This window comes from Cygnus olor, chromosome 3 (genome assembly GCF_009769625.2).
Source record: "Cygnus olor isolate bCygOlo1 chromosome 3, bCygOlo1.pri.v2, whole genome shotgun sequence".
Taxonomy (NCBI): Eukaryota; Metazoa; Chordata; class Aves; order Anseriformes; family Anatidae; genus Cygnus; species Cygnus olor.
Window position 1 is genome coordinate 119,725,062 of NC_049171.1, and position 24,629 is coordinate 119,749,690.

Genomic DNA, 24,629 nt, shown 5'->3' on the forward strand with positions numbered 1-24,629 from the left:
TGCATTAAATTAAGCTATTTTCTTCAGAAACCCTCTGCGAGGAAATTCTTGGTGATTTTAAATGCCTGCAAATGAGGAGAGCAAGCCTGTGATTGATTTAGTTTGTTAATTAATTTAATAGGGTTCTGCAAGGCAAGCTCTTTCTTGAGAGACTGTTTAGGATTCCCAACTGAGTCATCTGAGAAGTTCTCAGATGTTTTCTTTAGCTATTACTTTAAATTTTGTATTTTTGTTTTAAATTTGAATCAAAACCTGCGCATAAAAATGACTGCCCCAGCTCTCTCCTGCCCCCAGTTCAGAGCCCTCCCCGACGTTTTAGGGCTGGATCCGCCTCAGGGTCGGCGATGGCAAAAGAGGGCAAGGGGCCGGGTCCTGCATCATGTACCCGCACGCTTGCTCTTTTTGCCTTTATTTCACCACAGATAATAGATGGCAGATAACTGATAGCATCAGCCGTGGTTTGGAGCAATTATTTTACTGCGATTGCTCACATGGGGCTCTCAGCACAAAAGGAGCAGATACGGGGTGATGGCGAAGCTCGTGAAATGAAGCAGGAAAGGTCGATGTGCAGCAGGGAATGGCAGAAACGAGGGCCCTCGCATCCCTCTCCATGCACACACATCTCCATGCGTGTGCCCTTATTTGTACCTAGCGCTCTGCATCTCCCAGCTGGTGTCGCAGCCGTGGTGCCCACCCAGGTGGTTTCTCGTGCCCCAGCAGGCAGCGCAGTGCCCAAATCACTAATTAGGGATCAGCGTGCATCCCTTTGCTGGGAACCCGGCCGCGGCATTGATCCGGGTGAGTCACGGCTGCGAGGGCGAGAGCAGGGCTTGTTTCTGTAGAGGCAGTGGAGCTTTACCCCCTGCTCGGTTTGGTTTGTTGTGTTAAAGCTGGTTTTAGCTGCTCAAGGAGGAGTTGCTTTAGAAGATGTTGCTGCTCCCTATTATTTTTCTCCTTTTTTTGGCTCTCCAAAGTCCTAAAGTGCATTACACTTTTTCTGCTCTCCCATAAATAAAAGATCCCCAACCTGTGTGCTTGGGAGGCCGTCTTTAATCATTGTCCCTTTTTTAATAGCGATGTCGAGCGCTCGGTGCACACTGCTGGTGAGCCTCCGCTGAGCAGACTGTGATGCTGGCCACTACTTTCAATTTTTTAGTGGATAAATCCCGACCATGCTCGCCTGCCTTCACCTCCAAAGCATCAGCTGGGGGCGGGACAGCAAAAAGGAAGGAAGAAAGGGGGAAAAGAAAGAAATCGGAAAAGTGCCCAAAAACCCGCTCCCTGTGAGAGCAGAAACCCACTCCCTGTGAGAGTCACTGCCTCCTGCTGAAATGTATTAAAAAAATAAAAGTCCCCCTTGACAAACAACAAAAAAATTCTGGATTATTTTTTTTTCTTGTGCGTGTTTCAAATTACAGAAGTTCCCGAAAGGGAAGTTTATAGGTTTCAGGTGCTATTTTGGGGGCTTAGCTCAAAAAAAGGCCATACTGCCCAGACGAGGCCATGCCAGCTGCCAGCCCTGCGCTGCACAGGGGTTTTCTGTCCCGTTAGAAGCGCAGTGGCACTGGGACATTAGGAGAGGCTTCGGGGAGAGCTCTGACCTGTCCAGGAGGGTTTGAAGCCCTTGGTGCTCTGTTCACCCGACGTAGCAGCCCGCTGGGCAACACGGTGCATGGGATGGATGTCCTGCCTCATGTTTTGGGGGGAAAAAATGAAAAAGAGCTTTTGTGACACAAACAACAGGGGCTCGTCCTCAAGCTGGAGCTGGAGCAGTGCCAGAGCAGCCTGTGCAGGCAGGTTGTCCCACCGGCTATTTTCCCTTTGTTTTTGCTGTGACTCATTTTGGAAGGTGCCTGCCCGAACCCTGCAACCTTGGCGAGACAGCAGGGGAGGGAAACGCACCCCCAGCAGCAACAAACAGTGGCGAGAATGCCAGGCGGCTCCTTCCTGCGGCTATGGCCAGCCCAGGGTGCTCACAGCCCGGCTTGGCCATGGCCACGTCCAGGTTGGCCATGGCTGGTGCCGTGGTGGACCTGGCCCACTTTGGCCATGGCTATGTCCAGGTTGGCCATGGCTGGTTCGAGTTGGCAAGGTCCCAGCTGGCCAGGTCCCAGGTCCACCAAAGACACATCACCAGGTCCTGCCCCAAGAGAGAGGCCCTTTCTTCCTGTGGCCTGAAAGGTTTGCTTGAGTAACAAATTAAAACCACCGGCAACCTTATCTTTGTTAGAATGATGACAAACTTCCTTTATTCCTTGAAAAGGAAAAAAAAAAAAAAACACACACAGTTTGAACATGGAAAAAGCCACACAAATGGCTCATGGCTACATGTGCATCTGCTCTTAACCCCTGTCAGCTGAACCTACTGGAAATGTACCTAGGCTTGTTGATTGGGGACATTTAAATCTGGTGATTACCATTTTGAGGCTCACAGTGAGCTATGGTACATGGAAGGAAGCCCTTCTAAACTTGATGGGAGGCAGCAAGACGGAGAATGGCCATCGAAAGCCACCCATGGCGATGGGAAGGAGGGAGGGCTCCTCCTGCCCGCACCCCAGCACTATTAAATCAAAGTGCTCTGTTTTAATAAAGAACACTGAGTGAGAGCTTCAATATGGATTTGTGGGGGACTTTTACGTGGGATTAATCTCATCCTTTTTTTAAAATTAACCCATTAAGTCAAGCGTCCATTTCCAAAGACAGCCCATGGGGGCACACAGCACTGCCCTGAGCATCCCTGAGGAGCTGCAGGGCCACGGACAAAGCAAGCCCCAAGCTCCATCCCCTATATAACAAGGCTGGAAGGCTCTGGGGCCATCCAGCACCAGGAGAGCGGCAGAGCCATCCTGCCATGCTCTTACTATATTTTTTTCCAATGACTCGCCTCTGACCTTTCAAACACCTGTTCAGCCTTAAACAGCTAAAAATACCCACCAAGCTTTGCATCTGATTTTCATACTGCAACAAAGCTCACTGTTTCCAGTGGGTTTTCTTACTTTTCTGGACGGTTCTAGGATGTTCGACCTGGGCGGTTTCACCTCGCTGTGGATGGGCATCACAGGGCTCTGGCCACTGGCAAGGCCTCCCAGGCTCTTGCACCGTGTCGCCCAGCAGGACCCTGGCAGCAGTGAGGGGAGAGCTGTGTGGACGTGTCTGTATGGTGTAAAAAAGCCAATTTCCATCTGCTGCCGGCCTGCCGCTCCCAATGCCAGCCCCAAGGCACGAAAGCCACCTGGGTCAGGCATTCCAGATGCAGGCTGCTCTCCCTACCCTGGCAGCCCTGTCCTGAGCCGAAATCCCCCAGCAGCTTTGGCCTGCAGGCAGACAAATCCCACTAGTGCAGAAGGAATGAGGCAGGGGGTTCTCCTGGCCAGCATTTTGATGGGGTCATATTTTAATTTTGTCAGGAGGGCACGGGGGAGCCTTCGTTGCTTGGCCACGTGGCTGGAGTTAATTAAACCACACTTTGTCTCAATGTTATTCGTGACATCACATGCCGAATGGGAACTTTTTGACAAATACATCATTTTAATTAGGGAGGAAATGTTTGAAGGTGGCACAATGTCAGTTCCCGAAGGGGGCGACGCGCTGGGTAGCAAGATGCCGCTTCCCCCACCGTGCACCAGCACTGTCGGTGCTGCTCTAATTGGCTCTGGTTTGCACAGCTGCAGCGGCACTGGGTTCAGCCTGGAGAAAGGTGAAAAAAAGTATGGAGTTTTTGCTTCTTTTTTTTTTTTTTTTCATAAACCAGAAACTGGCAGCGCACATCCTCCCAGCTCCCATGGGATGCCTGGCCCAGCTCTGGGTCATGAGGAGGCATCTCAGCATCTCGGCAAAGAGATGGCTGCAAAAATGCAAGCGGAGAGATGCATTTCCACACATCCTTCCAAACGAAAAGTGGGTTTTTAATCTCAGCACATACCATTATTACTGCTCAGTCTACCCTTGTCTGTGGGATTTGGGTGGTGCCATGGCTGATGGTGCCTCGCAGGTGATGGAGAGCGGGCTCGGTGGCGCTGGGACGTGGGACTGCAGGAAACACCGCATGCTGCCCAGTTCCCCCATCGCTCAAAATGATGGCTTAAGATCAGTGTCTGGTGGATGCTGGGAAGCCCAAGGTGAGCACCGCTGCCCTGATCTCTCTAAAACTAGCTTTAAAGAATAATCTGGGGATAAAGCCCTCTCCTGACCACATGAACTGGGCTGATGGCTCTAATGGATGCACTTGGGGCATCTCCTTGGGCGCATCTCCCAACAAAAGCCACCGAGTGCCACCACTGTATGCCTGGGGCTTGAGGCAGTTGCCGAGCCCTTGGCTGGCCAGGGAACGCTACGAGTGAGCATCAGCATTCAAATTACTTATTGGCAGAAATGGGTTTAAAAATAGGTTTTTATGATAAACAAACTAACCTCATACAGGAAGTGAGCTGCAAATACTAAAAACTAGTATGGTGTAAGGGAGCTAGTAGAGCACAGATCTGCCCCCGCCCCCCCCCCCCTCCCCCCCAAAAAAAAAGAAGAAAAAAGAAAAAAGACATTTTAAAAAAAATTCCTGTGCTTTTGATGCTCACTCCTGCTCAGGGCAAGGAGGTGGCATGGGAAAAGGGGGAAGGTGGCTGGGGACAAGGACTTTGCCCCCAGCATGGGGCTGGCTGCACCCAAAGCAGGGGCTGCTGCTTGCAAGCAAGGCAAGGGTGCCAGGCACACAGTCAGCCCCCCAAAATCAATCATGGGGTGGAGACACCAGTCCCGTGCTGGCACCACGCTCCTACATGCTCCAAGCAGGTTCTGGAAGAGCAAAACACAAACCTGGCCCCAGGGTGATGCTCTGCTTGCCTGCATCCCAGCCACATGCATATCAACAGGCAGGGACAGCAGGGAAATGGAGACAGACACAGAAATCAGGCAATGCAACATGGGGCTGCATGCAGACAGCAGATTTGGTTTCCCTCAGCCCTGTTTTCTTATGGAAAATGGCAAAAAGGCAAACGTCCTGCTCCAGGGATGTGGGAGCTGCAGGTGCGTGGAGTGCTGGGGAGAGGCAGCAGGATTTCTGCCCTCCTCGCAAACCCAAAACAGAGCCAAACCCTGGCAATGCACAGCCAGCTTTGAGTTGTGAACCTGGTGTTTCAGTGTGTTTGGACTTCAAAAGGCGTTTGCTGCTGCTGCTGAAAAGGTTAAGCAGTTTTCCTACCGAAACCCGAGTGTGGGCTGTGAAAGAACATGTTAATGAAGAAAATTTCCCCAGGGCTGCTCTTTTATTATCACCAAAGCCATCAAGTTTCAGTTTGAGTTATTTGTATTTATTTATAAAAACAAAGATTAAATAAGTAGAACAAAAACAAAAACCTCATCCTAATTTCTGAGCTCAGCCTGATTTATTAAAACAAAGGAAACTCCCCTCCAGCAGGTAGCTGCAGCCTGTTTTTCCCTTTGCTGTGAGGCAACGCACCGTGTTTCATGCGAAAAACCCTCCTGCATCTCAGCACCAAGCCGGCCGAGGTTTTGTTTCCCCCCCTTGCGCTACGGGGCCGAAAGGATTACGTTTGCTATGAAAATGTTGGTGATAGATTCACGCTTATGTGGAGAGAAAACAGCCTCGCATCTGCCCCCCAAAAAATCACCATTGCACCCAAAAACAGCCCAATGCAGATTTTTGCTGAAAAAATACCATGAAAAACTGATGCTGCTGGCTGCAGGCTCCTCCAAAATCAGTGGCAGAGCCCAAGGCCACGGGGAAGAGGCTCACAGCCCCTGGTACTGCTGCCCTGTCCATGCCGTGTGGCCACTTCGTTTGCAAGGTTTTAAAGAGGGAGAAGCTGATTGTTTTCTGAAAGAAAAAAAAAAAAAAAAGCTTTTTTCTTTTTTTCTTTTCATGTGTTTTTACTTCCATCGCTAGAGACCTGGTTAAAGAACACACAAAAAAGCCCTTCAGTGGTCTTGTAGCCTTTAACGTGTTGTTTTTCTACATATTTTATGTTGTTGGCTTTTGTTATCAGTCTCATCTGCAATTTGTGGCCAATTCTGTCATGCTTTAGGCAGACATCTTGTTCCCAAAACTGTTTGCAACCTTTCAGCTACAGTACAGTGGCAAATACAGTGCGAGGCCAGCCACAGCGCAACGAGAAAAAGGGCAGATTTAACCCCCAAATCATCCTTTGGCTGAATTCCCTCTTTGCAGAGGGCCAGTGGCCCATGGGCAGCACCAGCCCGGCACATTGGCCCCTCCAGCCAGCATGGCATGAGCATGTCTGGCACGGTGCCCATTTCTGGCATTTTCCCCCCAAAACGTGAGGCAGCCCTATCCCATGTGGCTGATGGGGTCTCAGGGAGACTCGGGAGGGTGTTTGGGTACCACTGTCCATCTGCGAGGCCGCGCTGAACCCCCCGGGCCCTCACCGTGCCAGTGCCACGTGGATTAAATCACTTGAGCGCTTATTTACCACCGAAAACAAACGCCGCCGACCTGGCGCGTATTCGATATTAATATCGAAACCAAAAAGCAAATTAATACCGCAGAATCAAGGTATTTAAAAATAAAATGAAAGTCTCGCCAGGGAGGGCTGGGTTTCAGCAGCCAAGTGTGCTGCGCGGGGCTCGAGGCCTGGCGCCCACCCAGGCCACCGTGGGCCAGTGCCAAGTGGGGGCTTGGCGCTGCCATTTTGGGGTCGCAGCAAAACGAACGCCTTTTCCCTGGGTGGGAAGGGCGTGCGGCCATGCCGAGCACGGCCGCTGGGGAGGGAAGTGAGGGGCCGGATTCCCAGCTGTCCCCGTCCCCCAAACGGCTGCTGATCTCCTGGGTTTTTCCACGAAGCCGCCCGCGGCGGGCCGGGGGCATGACACATCGCGAAACCCCGCTCCCCTTCCTGGCCCTGCTGCCGCTGCTGCTGCTTCGCCGTTGCACAAGCCCACAACGGTTTCCCCGAAAGGGCTGGCGGCAGCGGCGGCAGCTGGCCTTGGGGTGATGGACACAATTTCGGCCCCTCAGCCGCGGGGCACGGTGCACGCCTGCACCCCCGGGGGGGCCCGCGGGGGGACCCCGCTGCCGCCGCCATGCCCACCCTGAGCCCAAAGCCCCCCGATGCCCCATCAGCATCTTTGCACCCCCGGCACCCCCAGGTCGTACCAGGGCCCCCGGTGGGCACCCTCCTGAGGGCTTTTGTGCACCAAAATTTAGAGAAAATAAGCCTGCCACGGGTCTCCCAGCGCCGTCTGCACTTCCTGTGACAAAGCGCAGCACACCGCGTTTGAGAATGATTCTTCCTCTATTTATCGCCCGTAAGGGATGACCAGACACGTGGCAAGAGACCCTCCCTGTGTTTTGCCCCCCAGGCCCCGGCCTGGAGCAGGGCTGGTGCCGGTGGCTGCTCCACGCAGCATGGCACCACGGCGGCGGCAGCAACACCTGGGTGCCGAGGGCTGGATGCCGAGCTGCAGGCTGATTTCCACCCCGCTATTTTCATCCCCCTGCCAGAGCCAAAGAGCAGCCCGCTGTTAGAGCAAAGCGCTCCACACGTGATTATATAAAGAAGGGAGCCAAAATGCAGCTAAATCGGGCAGGGTTCGATAACGGTGTATTTTGACTCATCCATTTCTTTGTCGCGCGATCGAGCAGCCCATCAGCCGCACTAATATTTGCCGCTCGGCGAGGGAGGGCACGAACCCGGGGAGGTTTGCAAAATCATTTTAGTTTGACTCATGTGGAAAGAGTGAAACACCAAGACTCCCCTGAAAGTGGGCTACACAAAAAGCTTTTACTGCACAGCTGACCACATTTGAGGAAACTAGAATTTTGGACAATTTCAGACAGTAATTTACAGCATTTCTGGGCAGCGGTGGGCGAATGGCTCTGCTGCTGTTTGACTGCTACGCAGGCGGCAGGGTGAAAGGAGAATGGGGAAAAACGAAAGAGCCTGGGCTTGGGATTGAGCTCATTTGGCTCTTTGGTAATTTGCACAACGTGGTGGCTGTGCTTGGGTGGAGAGGAACTGGGCTGCTACTGCTCTCCTACCTGCAAGCCTGGCAAGAGTTGTAAGCAGCTGCCTTGAAAATGAAACCTGCCAGGAAAATCACACTGGGACTTCCACAGGGGTTTAGTAACTGCCTCTACAACAATTAAGCTGAAAAAAATTAACGAACAGGCACTGCAACAACATTTTGGGGGCTATTCACTGCTGCAATGCCTCGGATGGAAGTGGAGATTGGAGAGCAGAAAAGTGTAGTTTTCTGTGCCCCCAGCAAGGGAGCAGCCTGCGGGGGTGAGTGGGAAATCCCAGCCACCAACTACATAGGAAATAACATCCCCAGCTCTGCGGGGTGGCGCGAGGCGTTTTGTGAAATATTCCCCCCGGTACGTGCGGTGGCCACGCACCCTGAGCATCGCCGCACGGCTGAGATGCCAATCGTATCATCAAAGCCAGCTGAAAACAAAACTGAGAAACATCTTGTGGTTTTACGACGTGTATTTACATAAAAATATATATATTTTAAACACCTTTGGCCGCACTGAGAAGAGGCAGGGAGGCTGTTTGCGAGGTCTCTGACAATTGGGGAGGTTCGGCCAGCACGGCAGTCCCAGGCCTGGGATGGCTTTTGGCTGCCCTCCCCACCTCCCTGCAGGCACAGCTTTTTGGCAAGCAGGGACCACCACTGGGGTGAGAAATTACCTGCTGGGCATGCGCTGCCCCAGATAAGGTGGCTGTGCTGCTTTCCTTAAATTTCATCCCCAAAAAGCCAGGCACAACAAAATGCAGACAAAAAGGCGAATTGGAGCCTATTCTGTCCATTGGGTTGCAAAAGTCACCCGTGCCTTGGTGTTCACCACCTCCGCACTGTTTTCAGGAGGAGCACTGTTTTCAGGAGGAGCCAGCTCCCTGCCCCATCCACCCCAGCAGCAGTGTTTCCAGCCCAGTGCTTTCTTTCAGCAAAGCCTGTTCCCTTGTTTCTGAGTCATTCTGAAATCATTTGAGATCTCGAGTACACAGACAGTGAAAAAAACCTGTGCTTTCAGAGCACAAGTTTACGGCAGGGATTAGCCCCTGTGCTGGCGGCACGCGTCAGCCTTGCCTTGCTGCCCAGCATTACGTGCGCTCCACTGACGGCACGTGCAAGTCCTCATTTCATGTAAATACCTATAAAAATATACACATGTATATTTATGCATACAGAGCACCTATCACCAGGCTGATAAACAATTTACAAAACTCTTTTAGGAAACAGAAAATCAGCTGAAAACCTTGCGGAGGAACAGCAGTGTCCCTGCGCTTGGCATCACGCGCATCTTCGCCTGCGGCTGCGCTCCCGCTGCCCCTGGCATGCTCTCAGTGCTGGCCGGGATGCGGGTGACACTAGCGCACCCCAGGGTGCTGCACCCAAAGTGTGGGGGTCAGGGAGGGGGCGGCCCTGCGGCGAGAGCCCTGCGAACGCCTCTGCGTTGGAGGGCACGGCGCGCCTGCGTCTGAGCCAGCCGAGATGTGTGCGGCGATAACACAGCCAGACACCGCCTCGCCGCCCTGTCTGAAACGGCCCGGCAGCAGGTTTTGTTCTGGTGGGTGTTTGGGATACCAAGCCCCGGTAAACTGTCCTGAAACACTCATTTCAGACAAGGGTATGCAAATAAATGGTATATAAGGCTAAACCCTCCCACTTGGGGTCAAACCACATCCCATTATAGAGCAGCTCGGTGCTGCGCTGGGGCCAGTGCCGGGAGCGGGGCCGTGCCGAGGGCTCCCAGGCTTCTCCATTTTGCAGCAGAGCGGTGAGCAGAGCCTCACGGGCAGGCGCCAGGCAAGGGGTGGGGGGCCAGCACGCAGAGCCATTGCCCCCCTGCGGGACACCCCTGCCCTGCTCCAGCTCCTTCCAAATAACCCACCCTAAGCACTCCTGCTGCTGCCTTGTATGTTGGAAGCTACACACCGCTCCTGCCAGAGAGAACAGTGCTCATTGCCCATCTCTACGGTTTATTATTATTATTTCAGGGTAGCAATGCTGCTAGCAGAAAATCATCGTGGCAAGCCGTCCATGCCCTCTGGCTCCACCAGTGATGTCTTCAGCCCCATTTTGGCCAGCATGCTGGGTCACTGCAGCGTCTTGGAAGGGGGTATTGCCGCTGTGTGCGAGCACAGCTGCAGGCAACCAGCTTGTGCCGAGCAAACTTCCCATGCTCACGTTCTCATCTGCAAATCATCCCCTGGCCAATGACACAAGGACAAATGGTGAGCCTTTGGGCACCATTGGTTAATCTACTGCTTTTATTCAGGGCACCCAGAAAGAAAACAACTTTCTGTGCAGCCCCAGGAGGTCACAGGGGCTTTTCGGCACAGACATGGGGCCCAAGAGGAGCACAGATTTTGGGACACTGGCCGAGGGTCTTGGACCAAGGAATCCTGAGCTGTGATGTTGACTTTGCTAACAAAAAAGCTGATGGGGTGGATTGGTTGGTGGAGGAAATATTTGCTCGTAGCTCCAAGGGACAGATGTTCACGTGGCCGAAGGGCTGCTCTGCAGTTGGCACTGCGCTGATGCCGCCACTTCTCAGGCTTTGCTGGGCTGCTGGTGGAAAGCACAGCTCACCCAGGCTGAGCACCGCAATTTGGGGAAGAAAAAGGTTGCTGCCTTTTATACAACACAGATTGTTTATCTCTGGGTTAGCAATGTTTGCTTTGGAGTCGCTCCAGCCTCTTAAACATGAAAGCAAAGTATTCTGTGAAAACACTGAAAGCTCGCGGGTGGCTGGAGCAGCGAAGCGGCATGGGCTGGAGAGGAGACATGGAAACAGAGATGGCCATGGCGAGCCTGAGCACCCCCGCTCTCAGTGGGCTTCCAAAGCAGCAGCTTGGCATCCCAGGGGCAAACAGCAAAACCTTCTCCCAGATCCTTGTACAGCTGGTGCCCAGGGCAAGGCACAGGTGTCTGGGTGCGACCACACGAGCCGTGACCCACCCTGCAGACTCCTCGTCCATCCTCATGGGTTGGGAGGGTAATGCCCAGGTGCCCGAAGCCATTACAGACCTGGAGACCTTGCCGAGAGCAGCAAGAAAACGGTATGAGCATTGCTCGCCCAGCACTCAGCCACATGTGAAAAGCAGGTTGACTGAACTTTGAGTCACCAATCATCCTGCAAACAGACGGAAAAAAACCTCCACCAAGAGGCTGAGCACAGCCTCAAGCAGGAGTGGGTGAGAGAGGCTCACACCAATGCTGCTGGTGCACGTTTCTTCCATGCACGTAAAATTCTGCCCCTTATTTGAAGATTCCTGGTCAGGCAAAAACAGGCCTGCTCTGTGGAATTTAAATAAATGACCATAAAAAAAGATGAAAATCTGACAGCCTGGTAACAAGTGAGGGCTACTAGAACAATGCATCCAGAGAGGTGTCCATAGCATTCCTTCACTAGTTAATAATCTATATATCACAAAGTATATGTATCAGAAAATGTATGTATCAGAAATTGTATGTATTGGAAATTATATGTATCAGAAAACAAATGTATCAGCAAATACAAATATCAGAAAACGAAGGCAATAATTCACTTCAGCACACCATGTCAAGCGGCTTCCACAACCTAGGTTCACAAAAGGGCACAAAAAGGCCAATGGGAGAAGCCAAACCACAGGGTTTTGCCCCCCCCCCCCCCCATCCCCTCCCCTGCCTGGAGGATGGGGCAGGAGGATGAGCAGCGGGCACTGGCAGGGCTCTGCTGAATCACTGCGCATCGCTGCTGTGCGCCGCTTCATTTCGCGAGTGATAACGAAAGTAACAGAAGCGATATTGGGGTTTTGCAGCGCCGTGCCATTAACTCACTGTCATGCTTTGGGAATTCCTTGTCATGCGGGGCGGGCGACCCGGCGGCGTGTGAAAGTACATTTCTTCTCACTGCCTAAGGCTGTGGTCAGCACACGAAGCAGAAGGAGAACCGCGCGCTCTGCTGTTTGCCAGAAATCACTGTGAAGTCCCCAGCCTGCAAACAGAAATCGTGCTCCCCTGTGGCGAGCACCTCTCTGTCGCCGATGGCAAAGCACAGCTCAGCACTTTAGTTTAATTGCATCCATTCCCTCTCCAGACGGGCCTGGGCGGCTCAGGGGGCTGATGTTTCCAGCAGCAGGCACACAATTTCCAAGCCCTGCAGCAGGAGAGCCCGGCAGCAGAGAGGGAGCTCGTTACCGCAAATGGGAGTTTTATAACATTGAAAAACAAATACTCCACACGGGAGTGAAATTACTGAAGTTCCTACATGCTAGACCGTAAAATCTGTCACTGTGGTTGATGAACCCGAGTTTTGAAAATGTAGCTATGAGATCTGCTGTCACAGGTGGGAAAAAATATTTAGCAATTGCAACACCAGCCAGGGAGAAGTCCCGCCTCGTTGTAAGGCTTGGGAGAACTCCCTCCCCGCTGCGCACGCACCTCAGGAGCCGTCTTCCTTCCGGGACTTTGTTCCAAACAGCAAATTTTAAGCACTAAAATAAAATCCCCCGAGTTGAAGGGCCCCGGGGCACTGGTAGCCTGCAGGTGGAGCAGGGGCAATGCCTTGGGGCAAAGCCCTGCGCCGAAGGGGCGCCCGTGTGCTTCCGTGCTCTCGGTTACAAAAGAGTTGCGATTCCTCCTCCAGCTTCCCTATCTCCCGGGCAATCTGACAGCACCAAGCCTGGCTCGCGTTGCCTCAGCTCAGCACAAATCTCAAAGCCAGAGGCAAGCGGCCTCCTCCCGGCCGAGCCCTTGCTGACAATGGCCAAAAACGTTCAGGATGAAGCCCGGGGAGCGGCAGAGAGCCGGCTGGTGCAGGAGGTACTGGGCCGCACGTGGGGCAAAAAACCAAGCATTGAGCTTTCCTTCCCCCGCTTCTTCCATGTGGGCATTGCACGCCTGGCTGCCCAGCTGCACCCATGTGCTTGTTTTGGGAGGTAGCGGGGCAGGGAATCTGCCTGAACTGGTGACAATCGGAGCTCCAGTTCTGGCCCGAATCCGCTTCCCTTTCACCCAAAAAACTGCAGAAGGACAGACGGATGTCAGTGAAGCCTCTGCCTGTAACCGGTGCTGGGCGATGAGAAATTGTGCGAGCTGCCAGCAGCCCTGCCTCGCTGCGACCCTTTGGCCTGTCTCAGTTCTTTAAACTGATTTCACTTTAAATTCTCATGAAGAAGCGGTTCCTGTTTTCTCCGCCTCTGGTCCAAGCACACGTCCTCATCCCTGCCACTCCCTGATGCCCTGCCACAGCCCCAGGGCAGCAGGAAGTTGATTTCTAAAATACCCAGCTTTGGTCTAATGCAGAGAATTTATTTTAATTCCCTCCAGGCTAAAATCATCAAGAAATCCTCATTTTGGAGGGTGCACAGCATTGCCAACCTGCGGGATGGCCCCGGGGCTGTGGCATGGCTCAGGTGTGGGAAACCTAGCCGGGGGCTCCCAGCCTGAGCTGCGCCTTCCCTTTTCCCTTCCCTTTTCCCTTCCCTTCCCCACCATCCCATCGAAAACCACAGCGAGGAGCAGCCAGCAGCTCTGCGCTGCCCTCGCCCCTTTTGTCAGCACAATGCAACCGCTCACTCAGGCTCGAAGTGGCTTTTGTGGTTCGCTCAGGGATGCTGTGATTAGCAAGTGCCGTGCTCAAAATCCTCGCTTGCCCTCTGTGGCTGGACATGGGGCTGGCTCTGCTGCGGGGACATGGGGGGATAGGGGCATGGGAAGAAGCTGAGCTCATTGCAAAGCAGCACTTTCAGCCCCAAAATCTACGCAGCGCCCAGATCAGCAGCCGCAGCACAGGTCTCAGAGGGAGCAGCAGGGAGAGCATCACGGTGGGGCCAGCACCAAGGGACGACCATGGCCATGGCCAGGATGACGACCACGACCATGGCTGCCCCATGGAGCCGAGCCCGCTGACTCATCTGTGCCTGCCCGGAGAGACACAGCACCTCCTGCCTCCGCCCCGCCGCTCCCTGGGGTTTTCCTCTCCTCTTGCTCGAGCAGGAGCCAAGTTACCAAAAGTGCTCATCACGTGGCCCTGATATTACAGACCCAGTTTCATTTACTGTAAGTGCACAGGCTCAAAAATACTCGTGTTTCCCGCAGAAGAGACGAGCTGCTGCCACGCTCCCTGGCCCCTCCGGTGCCACTGCGGGAGGTAAGGAGCTGGGCTTCATTTCCCATCTTGAGTCCCTGCACCCTGCCCTGCATGGGCTGGCCCTGCATGACGCCGCTGGCTTCCCTCCCTGCCCCAGACATGTAACCGGGGGCAGAAGCCCACTGTGCCCAGGCCAGGGCTGCCGGCACTAACTCACCCGCTGCACCTCTGGCATCCCCACCGGCATCCCCGCTGCGCTCCTTGGAAAGCCTCCCAGGCGCCTTCTGTTCCAGCAGGGGCCCGCAGCCACCTGCGGAGGGAAAGGATCTTCATTAGCCTGGATGTCTGCCTTCCCCCCGCGCTCGCGAGCACGCTTTTGCCTTCATAAAGCTGATTTCAGCTGGATGCAATGAAAGCCGCCCCAGCTGGCTTGCCCTTCGGCTGCGGGATGCAGCACACAGGGTGGCAGTGCTGCAGCGGGGATGGATTACAAAGGCTGGAGCTCTCAGCTTCTTCTGGAAGAGCTCACAGTCAAAACCTGCACAATTTTTGCCCAAACAGCATTCATGCTTAAATATCAAGGAGAGGCGCTGAGCCCCGTGAGGAAATAAGGGGGATGCAGAGCAGAGCTGAGCCTTTGCATCCTTCTGAATGCTCCGCCAGTGCTCCAGAGCCAGCGGAGAAGCCTCTGCTCACTGCACCTGGGCACCAGTGTCCCTGGGAGGGTAATTTCGGTGCAGTGCCCGTCCCGTTGTGCCCAGCCCCGCACAGATCTCTCGCACCTTTCTGAAGCTCCCGCAACGCGTCCTGCTGGGCTCCCTCGCTGCAGCTCCTGGCTGCGGATGGGGCCGGGAGCGTGCGGGGTTTATAGGGAGGAGAGGGATGGGGAGGCTTTCCCACGGCCCCTGGTCATCGCCCTGGCAGCCAGCTACACCCATTGGGAAACACTGGGGCTTTTTCTCATCAGAAAGGGTCTTTGCTATGGAAAACTGCAGGCTGGGACTGCCCTTCTGGGACCTAAAGGCAGAAATGGGGATGGGAATAGGGTGAACGCCTTCTGGTTTTCAAATCTAGTGGGAAAGCTCCCATGTGGGGTGAAGGCGGAGGCCACACAGGGCTCGGCTAAGCCCTGGGAAAGGTCTTGTTTCCAAGGGTTTGCAGCAAAACCCCTGGGTGGGAGCCGGGCGAGCAAACGGCGGGGCCAGAGAGCGTCCCCGGGGCGGCAGGGCCGGCAGCTCCGCAGTGAGGCTCCCGATCGCAAGCAGCTCCCAGCAGGGGCGGGAAGAGCAGCTCCGCGCTTCGCTGCGGTTTGGCTGATCTTACTGCTCTTGGCGATGCCGTTCCCTCTCTTCCTCTCCTGCCTTATTTAACTACTAAGCCATATTTTCTGCCATTCAAAACAAGACCTATTAAATGTCAAGCGCGGAGGGGAGTAAAAGTTGCTGACATCAGGCTTTGTGGGGATAAATGAATTTCTTTAAAAAGCAAGAGAAGGGAAAAGAAAGAAAAAAACACATCCCAAACACGTGCTACCTCCAGCACGGCGCGGGAACCACGGGGCAGGGAAACCCAGCGCAGCCGCGGGCACATGGTGGCTGCAGCACAGCACCACTGCCCTCACCCACCCTGCTCCCGGGGGCTTCTCCCGAAAACCGGGCCACCCCCAGCTGCCGTTACGTTTCCCCCCCACGCCTGCCCCATTTCTTGCCGCTGATGCCTGTTTTGCATAATTTGGGCACAGCGAGGGGTACGGTTCTTATTTGTTTCAAGAAAATAAACCGACCCGAAAATGCCTTACCGGCATGTTTTTACTCTCTGATTCAGAGTGAGTCCAGGAATTAGTCACGCGGTGGCGGAGGGGTTGCAAAGCAGGGGCTGTCTGAATCAGCGAACCCCAGCCCTGCTCAGAGCCACCCTGCTTCAAAACCGGGGGCCGGCACCAGGCAGCAGCCCTTCCCCAAGCAGAGCTGCAGCCGAGATGCTCCTGGCCACGGTGGCGATGCGCAGAGGAGAACAGGGTTAATTGGGTAGGGCTTGATGTTTTTGGACACACTTGCGTTTGCTCTCGGATATCAGCCCAAGGAGCCGCGCTCGCTGGGAGAGTTTGGTTTTCGCCAGCTGCGAGGGGCTGTGGGAACGTGCACTTGCTGCCCAAGCAGCTCTGTTCTCAGCGCCCACTGCATCACCGAGAGAGGGAGGAAAGGGAGAGGGAGCAGAACCAGATCCCTCCCTCCTAATGGTTTCAATATGCGGCCGGTGGAGCCTTGCGCTGGAAGTGCCGTGCCGTTCCGTGGCCAGCTTGGCTGCAACTCAAGGGATGGAGAGCCCCAAAGTGAACCCGGGACCTGCTGAGGTGGGAGGCATCCAAACACGGTGCCTTCTGCCCCCACCGTTCTGCTCGTGCCGCGCCATGCTCTGCAACACCTGGATATCACCCCAAAAAGCAGGGCTGTGATGTCAGCGGACCCAGCAGGTGGGAAGGATCCTACCTGGGGGGAGAAGTCACCCTGCGAGCATTGCTCCTGCATTCCGGCCCAGGCGGGGCAGAGCCTCCCCCCTCCACCTGCCCCCCTCCACATCATAATTTTGGGCCATTTTGACTGTGGGTTATCACAAAAAGGTGAAATTTCATTTATAGGGGTGAAATGGCAACACTGACAGGCACGGGGAGCAGGAGGGGGTGGCACGTGTGGATGCATCGCAGTCTGGAGAACACTCGTCCTGCTCTCCCGCCTCCTTCCCCCTAAATATTGCAACAAAAACAGAAAAAGTCCTTGTTGTCATCATCAGCTCTGTGGAAAAAGCCATTTTTTGGCAGAGCTTCAACAGCCATTAGCCAGAAACCCCCAAGCCCCTCCAGTGTGCAGGCGCATGTTTCGTGGTGAGCTTTATGAAAAGACCATTTGCTGCAAAAATTAGGTTGTTGGTTTTTTTTTGGTAAATGTTTTTTTTGCCGCTGTCAAAAATCCAATTTTCCTTCCAAAAAGAAAAGAAAAGAAAAAAAAAAAAAAAGAAGCCGGTGGAAAGTTTGCAGCACTGGCGGCGTGCCCCGGGTGCAGCGGGAGGTGGGAGAACGCCCTGCTGTGTGCAGGCTCGGCAGAAGAAAAAAAATAAAAATAAAAACAAAACCCAGAAAAGAAGATCTGGGGAAGAAAACAAACAAAGAAAAAGTAAAGCTGGTGGGTGTTTCTGGCAGCAGAGGCCCCCAGCCCCAGCTCCCTGGCAGCCCCTGCTGGGCGGAAGGGCTGCAGAAGCATCCCAGCAAGCGGCATCGCCAGCTTGGGTCGGGATTTTTGGCACCGCTGGGGTGTTTGTCCATCAGAGTGGAGGCTGCAGCACCTAGTGGATCAATCCCTCCTCGTTCAGAAACCTGCAGCTGGACAGGATCCTGTGGGATGGACAATGTGCTGGTGCAAGTCTTGTGTCCAAAACCCTTCCCAGCCCACCAAAGCCTGGGTCCGGTGAGTGCCCGCCCGGCATGCCAGCACCTGCCTTCCCGCGGAGCGAAAAACAAGTCGCTAAGTCACAGCAAAACCATGAAAGAAAAACCACAGAGACCTAAAGCGCCTCTGAGTCACTCCCCCGGCCCGCTGCGCCGTGACATTCCTCCAAAACTCGCCGCCACCTGCGGACAGCCCCTGACTGCTGAGTGGCGCCTGGACCTCTGGCACGGCACGGTGTGACACAGCATGGCACGGCACAGCATGGCATGCACCCGGCCAGCCCCGCTGCAGGAGTGTGGGTGCAGGATTTAACAGCTGGAGGGAGCACAAGTGGGACTGATGCTGGCTACGTAGCCGCATCCCCAGCACCTTGCCATGCTGTGCTGCGCGCACGCCAGATCAGGCGGTGATATTCATGCTCTCCCTCCTGCTTCCAGCACCTTCCAGACTGCCCAAACCCCGTGCCCGGGTGTGCAGGGCCAGGGACAGCCGCTGCCATCTCCCAGATGTGAGAGCAGAGCTCAGGGAGGCAGGGGGGACTGCTTCCAGGGGCTGAGCACGCCCAAAAGTGGCCCCAAGCTGGTGCCCTGCGCAGCTCAAACCTTTCCTTCACCTCTTTCCCGTAAAATCACCCGTATATATATATATATTTTAATTGTAAAAAATACTCATCTGAAACTTGAATGGAGATTAAACATTCACAGAAAGTGCTATCAGGATTAGTCACTGGTTGTAACATCGCTATTTACATGAGTCACGGAGGCTGAGCCACGCTGCTCACAAATTAAATCCCCGCCAGGTTTTCAGTTTTTGGGCTGTCCTCGGGAGACCTTTCGGTAACTTTTCTCCGGTTCTGATCATCACTGGCAGCTGCTCCCCAGCATGTGTGTTTACCGAAATCCCTGCCCTGGCTGCAAGAGGCTTCGGCGCACGATTACGTGCCGGGGCCAATTTGGACGCGAGGTGACGCTCGCTCACCCGACGCAAGCCGGGATCGCTCCCCGCTACTGTTTTCCCCACTATTTGAGTGATTCTCCCCATTTCTGCTGAGGACACCACGGGGGAGCGAGGCCGTGGGCCAGGGTGGAGGCATGGGTGACTGGAGGGTGGCAGCGGGGCCGGGTGGCGGTGCCGACAGAGGTCACTGTTGCCAAAAAACCGGCGGGGCAGTGGGTGCGCCACCCGAAAAAGGGAACTTTGGGGGGAAGAAGGCGCCGATTGGGCCGGCTGGGTTTTGAAAAGGCGCCGCGCTCCAGCAGCCACACAGCAATAGGGATCCAGTGGCCCCCGCGGGGCGATAGGAGGCTGCAGGAGGGGAAAAGCCAAGGGAAAAGCTGTGGTTTTGGGGCAGGGAGGGTGCGGGGGCTGCCACGTGATGGGTGCTGGGTGACGCTGAGGGGCCCGCTGTGGCTGGGGTCACCGTGTGCTCACCTCTCCCTCAGCGCCAGGAATTCAAACATGAGAAAAAGAAGAAAAGGAAGAAAAGAAAGAGGCCCTGAATGCTGCCCCCCGGTCCTCACCCAAAGTCCAGGGGAAAGCACGCAAAGAGGTGGTGAACACTGTGTGAAACCCCCCCCAGAATGGTGACCAAGCCCTGTGGATGTCAGCCCACACTTCGAGGCAGCCTGGCTGCGGTCCCCGGCTGTGCCAGATGCGGGAAGGAGACAGGGGAAGAGCCCCGGACACCTCGGGTGGCCCCAGTTGTGCAGGGAGGGACCCCCAGCTCCTCCAAACCCAGCTCCCTGCCATGCCCCTCCAAACCCCACTCCCCCAACTGCATCACCACAGCACCCACAAGCAGACTGCCTGCAATTTAAACACAGAATTCATATAATGCACCCTGAGCTGAGGGCAGAGCCCAGCCCAAGCAGCAAACAGCAGCACGAGGATCACAGGCATTGCAAAAACCACTTATACGGACTTTTGCAATTTAAATTGCAGCAGATAACGTGCATTAAAGTGCAATTGAGATGACCAGCAGACAAAGGAACCACGCTCAGCGTTTTAAATGGCTCGCAAAGATCTGTCCCCAGCAGCAAGCAGCACCTTACCCTGGCCGGCCAGCGGAGCAGGCACCGGGAGCGAGCGCGGGCTCCACGTGGGCCGGGAGCGAGGCTGGCATTCGTAACGGGCGCCAGAGACGCCAAGCCGAAACTCCCCCGCCGCTCTGCCCAGATCATTGGTCCAGGTCGTGGCGGTGGCTGCTTTCAAATTCTGTTAAACCTTAAAAAGGAAACAGGAAGCCTCTAGGCTTCATGCAGCTCGAGAGAGGCTCGCACACACACGCACACCCACGCGCTCGCCTTCCTTCCCGAGGCTGAGCGACTGCAGGCAGCCCCCGGGCCGGGCTGCTGGCGCGGGGGGACCCGCGAGCATCCTCACCTCTGCCGCACATGGCACCTCCCTGCGCAGGCTGGCTCCAAACCGCCTTTGCTTTTTGGTTTCAGTGCGTGGTCGGCTGGAGTGGCATCTGCCCACGCTGGTCTCTGGTGCCACCGCGACCAGAGGGGGACACGAGCTGTGGGCACCGTGCCCGTGCCCAAAACCTCACCCATCACACAGCAGAGAGATGGGCACCGGCATGCCACCCGTTCAGGATTGTCTCTTGAAGTCCAGCGTTTTTGCTGTATGCTCTTTCCACCCCCAGCATGCACAAGGCAAAGGAAGTAGCAGCTAATCCCATGCGATTCTTTTGTTTATTTGCGGTGCGGGCTTTAGGCTAACACAATGTTTGTCCTCATAAAGCCGCGGGCGGGGAGCTGGGGAAAGCACGGGTTTATTTGCTTTGGGAAGTGAGTGTTTGATGCGTCACATTTCTGCAATTTAGGAGGAAGAAAAACTTCCCCAAGCTGCAACCAGGGGCTGAAGCCTGTGCACCCCCAGGTACGTGTTATAGGCAGTAGTGGGGGTATCTGCCACAGCTTTCCTCACTGCCAATCACAGCTCCACACCTTGCCGACGGGCAAGCATCAGGTGTTGATGTCTGCCCTGTGTAAACCTCCTGTGGACAGACACTGCAGGAGCACGAAGGGCAGAACCAAAACCAAGAATGTCCCAGAGCTTCGTTTCCCAAAGTGAGTTAGCTCAAGCAATGTGCTCTGGCTAAAGGTTTCAAAAAGCACCCTGAGGATATCTGAGGCACCTCAGGCCCCAGGGGCACGGGCTCTTTCTGCACCCCAGGGCCTGGCCTGAGCTGCAGTCCCGGGAAGGCAGCAGGTCAGGCTAAGTTGGGCAAGTGGGGGAGCACAGGCACCCAGGTGGCTCAGGTGGCAGCCACCAACACGGGACTCCAGCAGGCAGGACAGCGTGGCTTGATGTCAAGTGAGAGAAGCGGGGCTTTCCACGCTTCTTTCTTAATGGTTTATTTCACTCACACAACAAAGGAGGTGTCTTTAGAGTAGGTGGGTTTTGCTTTTCTTTTCCAGCAAACTAAACCCCAATGCCTCTGGTTTCCAGCTGTCAGAGAGGTGCTGCGAGGTGCTCCCCTCTCCTCTCCCAAATCTCAGCTGCACGTCCTTGCCCCCAGGACTGAGCCACCTCCCCGCACACTCTGGGCAGGAACTTCCCTCAGGACACATCTGGTTTCCTCTTGCCCTTGCTGCTCCACCCGTGAATGCGCTGTGTCAGGCTCATCCTCTTCTGCAACCCTGCTCTGACCTCTGGAGCTGGGGGGCTGGAGCCAGCAGTGGGACCAGGGGAATCAGGCAGCCCTGGGCCACTCGGTGCAGTGGAGAAAATCCAGCCGCTTGCTTCCTATTGCCAACACGAGGAGCTGTGCAGCCCACAGATAGGTTAGGGAAGGCGGCTTGCGCCTGAGCTGCGGCTCCAGGGCAGCTGCGTTTGAGTTTTGTGCTTTGTCCATCATGGTGGTTAACCTCCCTTGGAACAGAACTCCGACTTTCCTACAGTGGGTGCCCAAGGAAATTAGATCAACTTCTGAACTGCTTTAAAAAGGGGAGGGGTTGGGATTTGTCATCAGCTCGACCTGGCTGGTATGCAGGTCCTTGCTTCAGGCCATCTTAAAGCCACTGAAACCCTTGTTTAATAGTCAAATGTTGTTTTTAATAACATTGAGAAAGTTTGTAGATTTTTTTCTATTTCTTGCTTTCTTCATGATCACTCCTAGTTGTCTTCATCCATTTCTCCCCTCCCTAAGGCCCTCTGGCTCCCCTACTCGAGGGTTAGGAAAAAAGGGGATCGAGATGAGCATAAGTCCCACAGAAAAAGATCAAATTTGAAATTTCAGAATAAGCAAGTCCAACAACTTGGCTCTGGCTGCTTTTCTAGTAGTAATCATTCAACCTCTGGCTGCTTTTATTGGAGTAACTCCACCTGTTTTATGAAAAATTAAGTGACTTGTCTGCCCAGAACAAATATAGACACAGCCGTGCTCCAAGTTCAGTACTCTGGGGAAATACATAAGGCATCATAGGAGAGATGAAGGAAACACAAATGAATGCCCAATTATTTAAATCATCTGTAACAAGTTTCAGTTCTTGCCCAGACGTAACGTAACATAGTGGAGGCAGGTGTTTTCTCAGCAGCAACTGACTAATTGCAGAACAAAGATCAGAAAAGAAAAAGAAAAGATGTAAACAGTGCAGTATTGAGTATATCACTTAAGAGTGGGAGCAAAACAATTTAGACTCAGGGAGTGCTTATGGAAGAGATGTACAGTAGCATTTATGAGACAAAAAAATAAAAAAAAAATAAAAAGAAAGACTGAAAGATCATGCCAGTTCTTGAAAAGCATACTTGGCAAGATGTGAGCGGCATGGCAGGTGGCTTGCTTTCCCTTCCAGCCTGAGACCCAAGAGGAAAAGCAAGTTTGGCATCTTTTGCGCTGCCTGTCTCCTAAAATCTACTGTACCTCATGGAAGTGGATTAAGATACATCACAAACAAAGAAGCCATAAAAAAAAAAAAGGGGAAATTATATGGTTCTCAGCCAAGGTCTTTTCAGAATTCACCACAAAAGATGCATCTGAAAATAATCTTTAGTTACAAAAGTAAATTTATTATTAGTTCACTTTTACACAAGTCTTTTTATTCATGTAGCAATTTATAAATAACTCCCGGTCATAGTCACCACATCTGGGGACAAGTTTGAAGTTCGAGTTGTTTGTGAAGTTACAGAATTAAGTACATTTTACCTGTATGTTTTTGAATAGCATGGAACAACACACTGGCTCTGTCGTTCAGTAACCTCATGTAAAATGAATGCTGCAGACTTCCATGCCAGTGTAATTACAGCACCATGGACTGTGGATTTCTAAGCAACAGAGGAGCGAGCCTTAGTAACGCACGAACCGGCATGTTCAACTGCTTGAACTTCAAAAGCAGCTCAGAGAAGTTTGTGCTTCCTAAAGAGATCAGAGAACGAAATAAAATTATTGCATACTGGTGTAACACTTGCCCAGTAAAGAAACTAACAAGAGAGTAAAAAGAGTCAGCCAGGGTTCATGGTGTATTTCTGGAGATGCGCTACTAATTTTGTTGCAACGTGAGTCAAAATGTAAGTTTTTATAACAGAATTTTAAGAAATGCCAAATTTGATTAATATAGCCAGGAACTCCCAAAACAGAGGCTTGTAACAGGGAGAGAGGACACAGAAAAACAGGATTTCCATGAATGCCTTTTGACCTAAACAGATACGCAGTCACTTGACCAGAAAACATTCAAGAGGAGATGCCTTAGCCTGGATGCCATGGCCTGCACAGGACTCCTGGGCCAGGGGCCGTCGCTTTCAGCAACAGATTCCTTTCACCACTGAGGTAGTGACATTCATTTCACACCCCTGAGCAAGCCACAGAGTTCCCCAAATCAAAGCCCAGCTGCATTTCTTTTGCAACCTGAGAAACCAAGTCACTCCTGAGGCAAGCGGAGGCGGACTGGTATTTCCCCAGGTTGGACTGACGAAGGGCAAAAGAAAAGCTGCCTAAGAAAGGGCCCAGGAGTTCTCTGCATCCCAAAATAGATTACCATTGGAAACCTGGAAGAAAAAGTAATCGCTGTGACAAGGTACTTACAGGAAAGAGATTTAAGGACATTCAGGACACGGCTAGCCTAACAAGATAAATGCTTTCCCCTGCCACAGGCCGTCTTATCTGGTTCTGCTGCCTGTGAGGATATTGTTTCCTGCAGGCCAGATGAAAGCCAAGACTTCTTCGTATTGGCTAATTCTGGCTTCTCCACTCCTGCATAAACTCTCTACCGTCTATGTTCACATTCAAGGCAATTAACCAAGAGTAAAAATCAACGTAGCAGCTTTCAAAGGAAACACCCACTGTCACCTAATTTACAGGGTGTACTCCATTCAGTACACAAGACCAAACCCAAAAGCATCTGTCCACGTAAGTTCAGAGTGCTGTCTCAAACTCCAGCCTTACCTTCCAAGCCTCCAGCTGCCAGCTGCCCTGGCGTTGGGACAGAGTGGTAAATAAGGAAGCAAGCCAGCATGCTCAGTTGAGATTCATCTGTAGGCTGCCCGCTTAAGTAGGAATGCAGGGAGACATCCCCTCCAGCTATAACATATAAGACACACTGATGAAATTTAGGGAGCATGTGAGGGTGGAAACAGAAAAGCCTGACAACAGTATTTCATCAGGAGGAGCCTGCTGAAAGAATCTCCATCTCCCCACAGAAGGTGGGCTAAGGGTTTGTCTGTAAACCTCTTTCCTTCTGCCATGGCCAGCTTTTACCCTACACCCCCTATCTGCTGTGGTCATCCCTCGCTCTTGCTCCCAGAAAACTCTCCCAATGAAATACTAGGAAAGCATTTTCCCTGCATAGCACAATAGACTTCAATGGTAATTAAACTTTTCATGCAATATAGCCATCATGCATAATTCATAATATCACTAGATTATTTTTTTTTCAAATTGCAGTATCACTAGGCAGTCAGAGAACACTTCAGCTTTTATGCTTTTTTTTTGTGGTAATATTTCTAAGACTCAAAAAATAAATGAAGGAACAATGGTTTTGAGGGCAGTAACTGAAGCTTATATTAACAATTCTATTTAGCCATCTATGAGGTAAACAGATTAAAACAATCCAGTATTTCCCTGACTGACTTCCAGCAGCAAGTTAAAGAAAGCCTAAGCAATACATTGGTAGGCAAGATACGAAAGA

General features: G+C 53.1%; 2 protein-coding genes across 22 annotated transcripts in view; both read right to left on the reverse strand.

The window, feature by feature from the left end:
• The window catches only part of LOC121068715, a 29,378-nt gene extending 8,458 nt beyond the window's left edge, over positions 1 to 20,920 (reverse strand). Inside the window, exons 1-5 of one of the 19 annotated variants that reach the window (XR_005819057.1) lie at positions 19,882 to 20,216; positions 19,551 to 19,722; positions 14,274 to 14,366; positions 5,672 to 5,830; positions 3,516 to 3,687 (exon numbers count right to left, since the gene is read on the reverse strand). Coding sequence is in view for 2 of the 19 variants with exons in the window: in XM_040554121.1 (XP_040410055.1) it covers positions 3,267 to 3,687; positions 14,274 to 14,366; positions 19,882 to 20,054 (687 nt within the window). In the remaining 17 variants the exon portion in view is untranslated. Of the gene's footprint in view, positions 1 to 2,286; positions 3,688 to 3,715; positions 5,831 to 9,944; positions 11,019 to 11,802; positions 11,960 to 11,989; positions 12,122 to 14,273; positions 14,367 to 14,838; positions 16,800 to 19,550; positions 19,723 to 19,881 lie in introns of those variants that run through there. The other 18 variants (XR_005819053.1, XR_005819048.1, XR_005819047.1 and 15 more) reach the window with 18 other exon arrangements.
• A 1,574-nt stretch (positions 20,921 to 22,494) lies between these two features.
• The window catches only part of ANAPC1 (anaphase promoting complex subunit 1), a 38,128-nt gene continuing 35,993 nt past the window's right edge, over positions 22,495 to 24,629 (reverse strand). For all 3 annotated transcript variants that reach the window (XM_040554114.1, XM_040554112.1, XM_040554113.1), the window contains 2 exons: positions 23,888 to 24,022; positions 22,495 to 22,861 (listed from right to left, as the gene is read on the reverse strand). In XM_040554114.1, the coding sequence (XP_040410048.1) occupies positions 22,746 to 22,861; positions 23,888 to 24,022 (251 nt within the window). In that variant the 3' untranslated portion in view covers positions 22,495 to 22,745. The remainder of the gene's footprint in view (positions 22,862 to 23,887; positions 24,023 to 24,629) is intronic.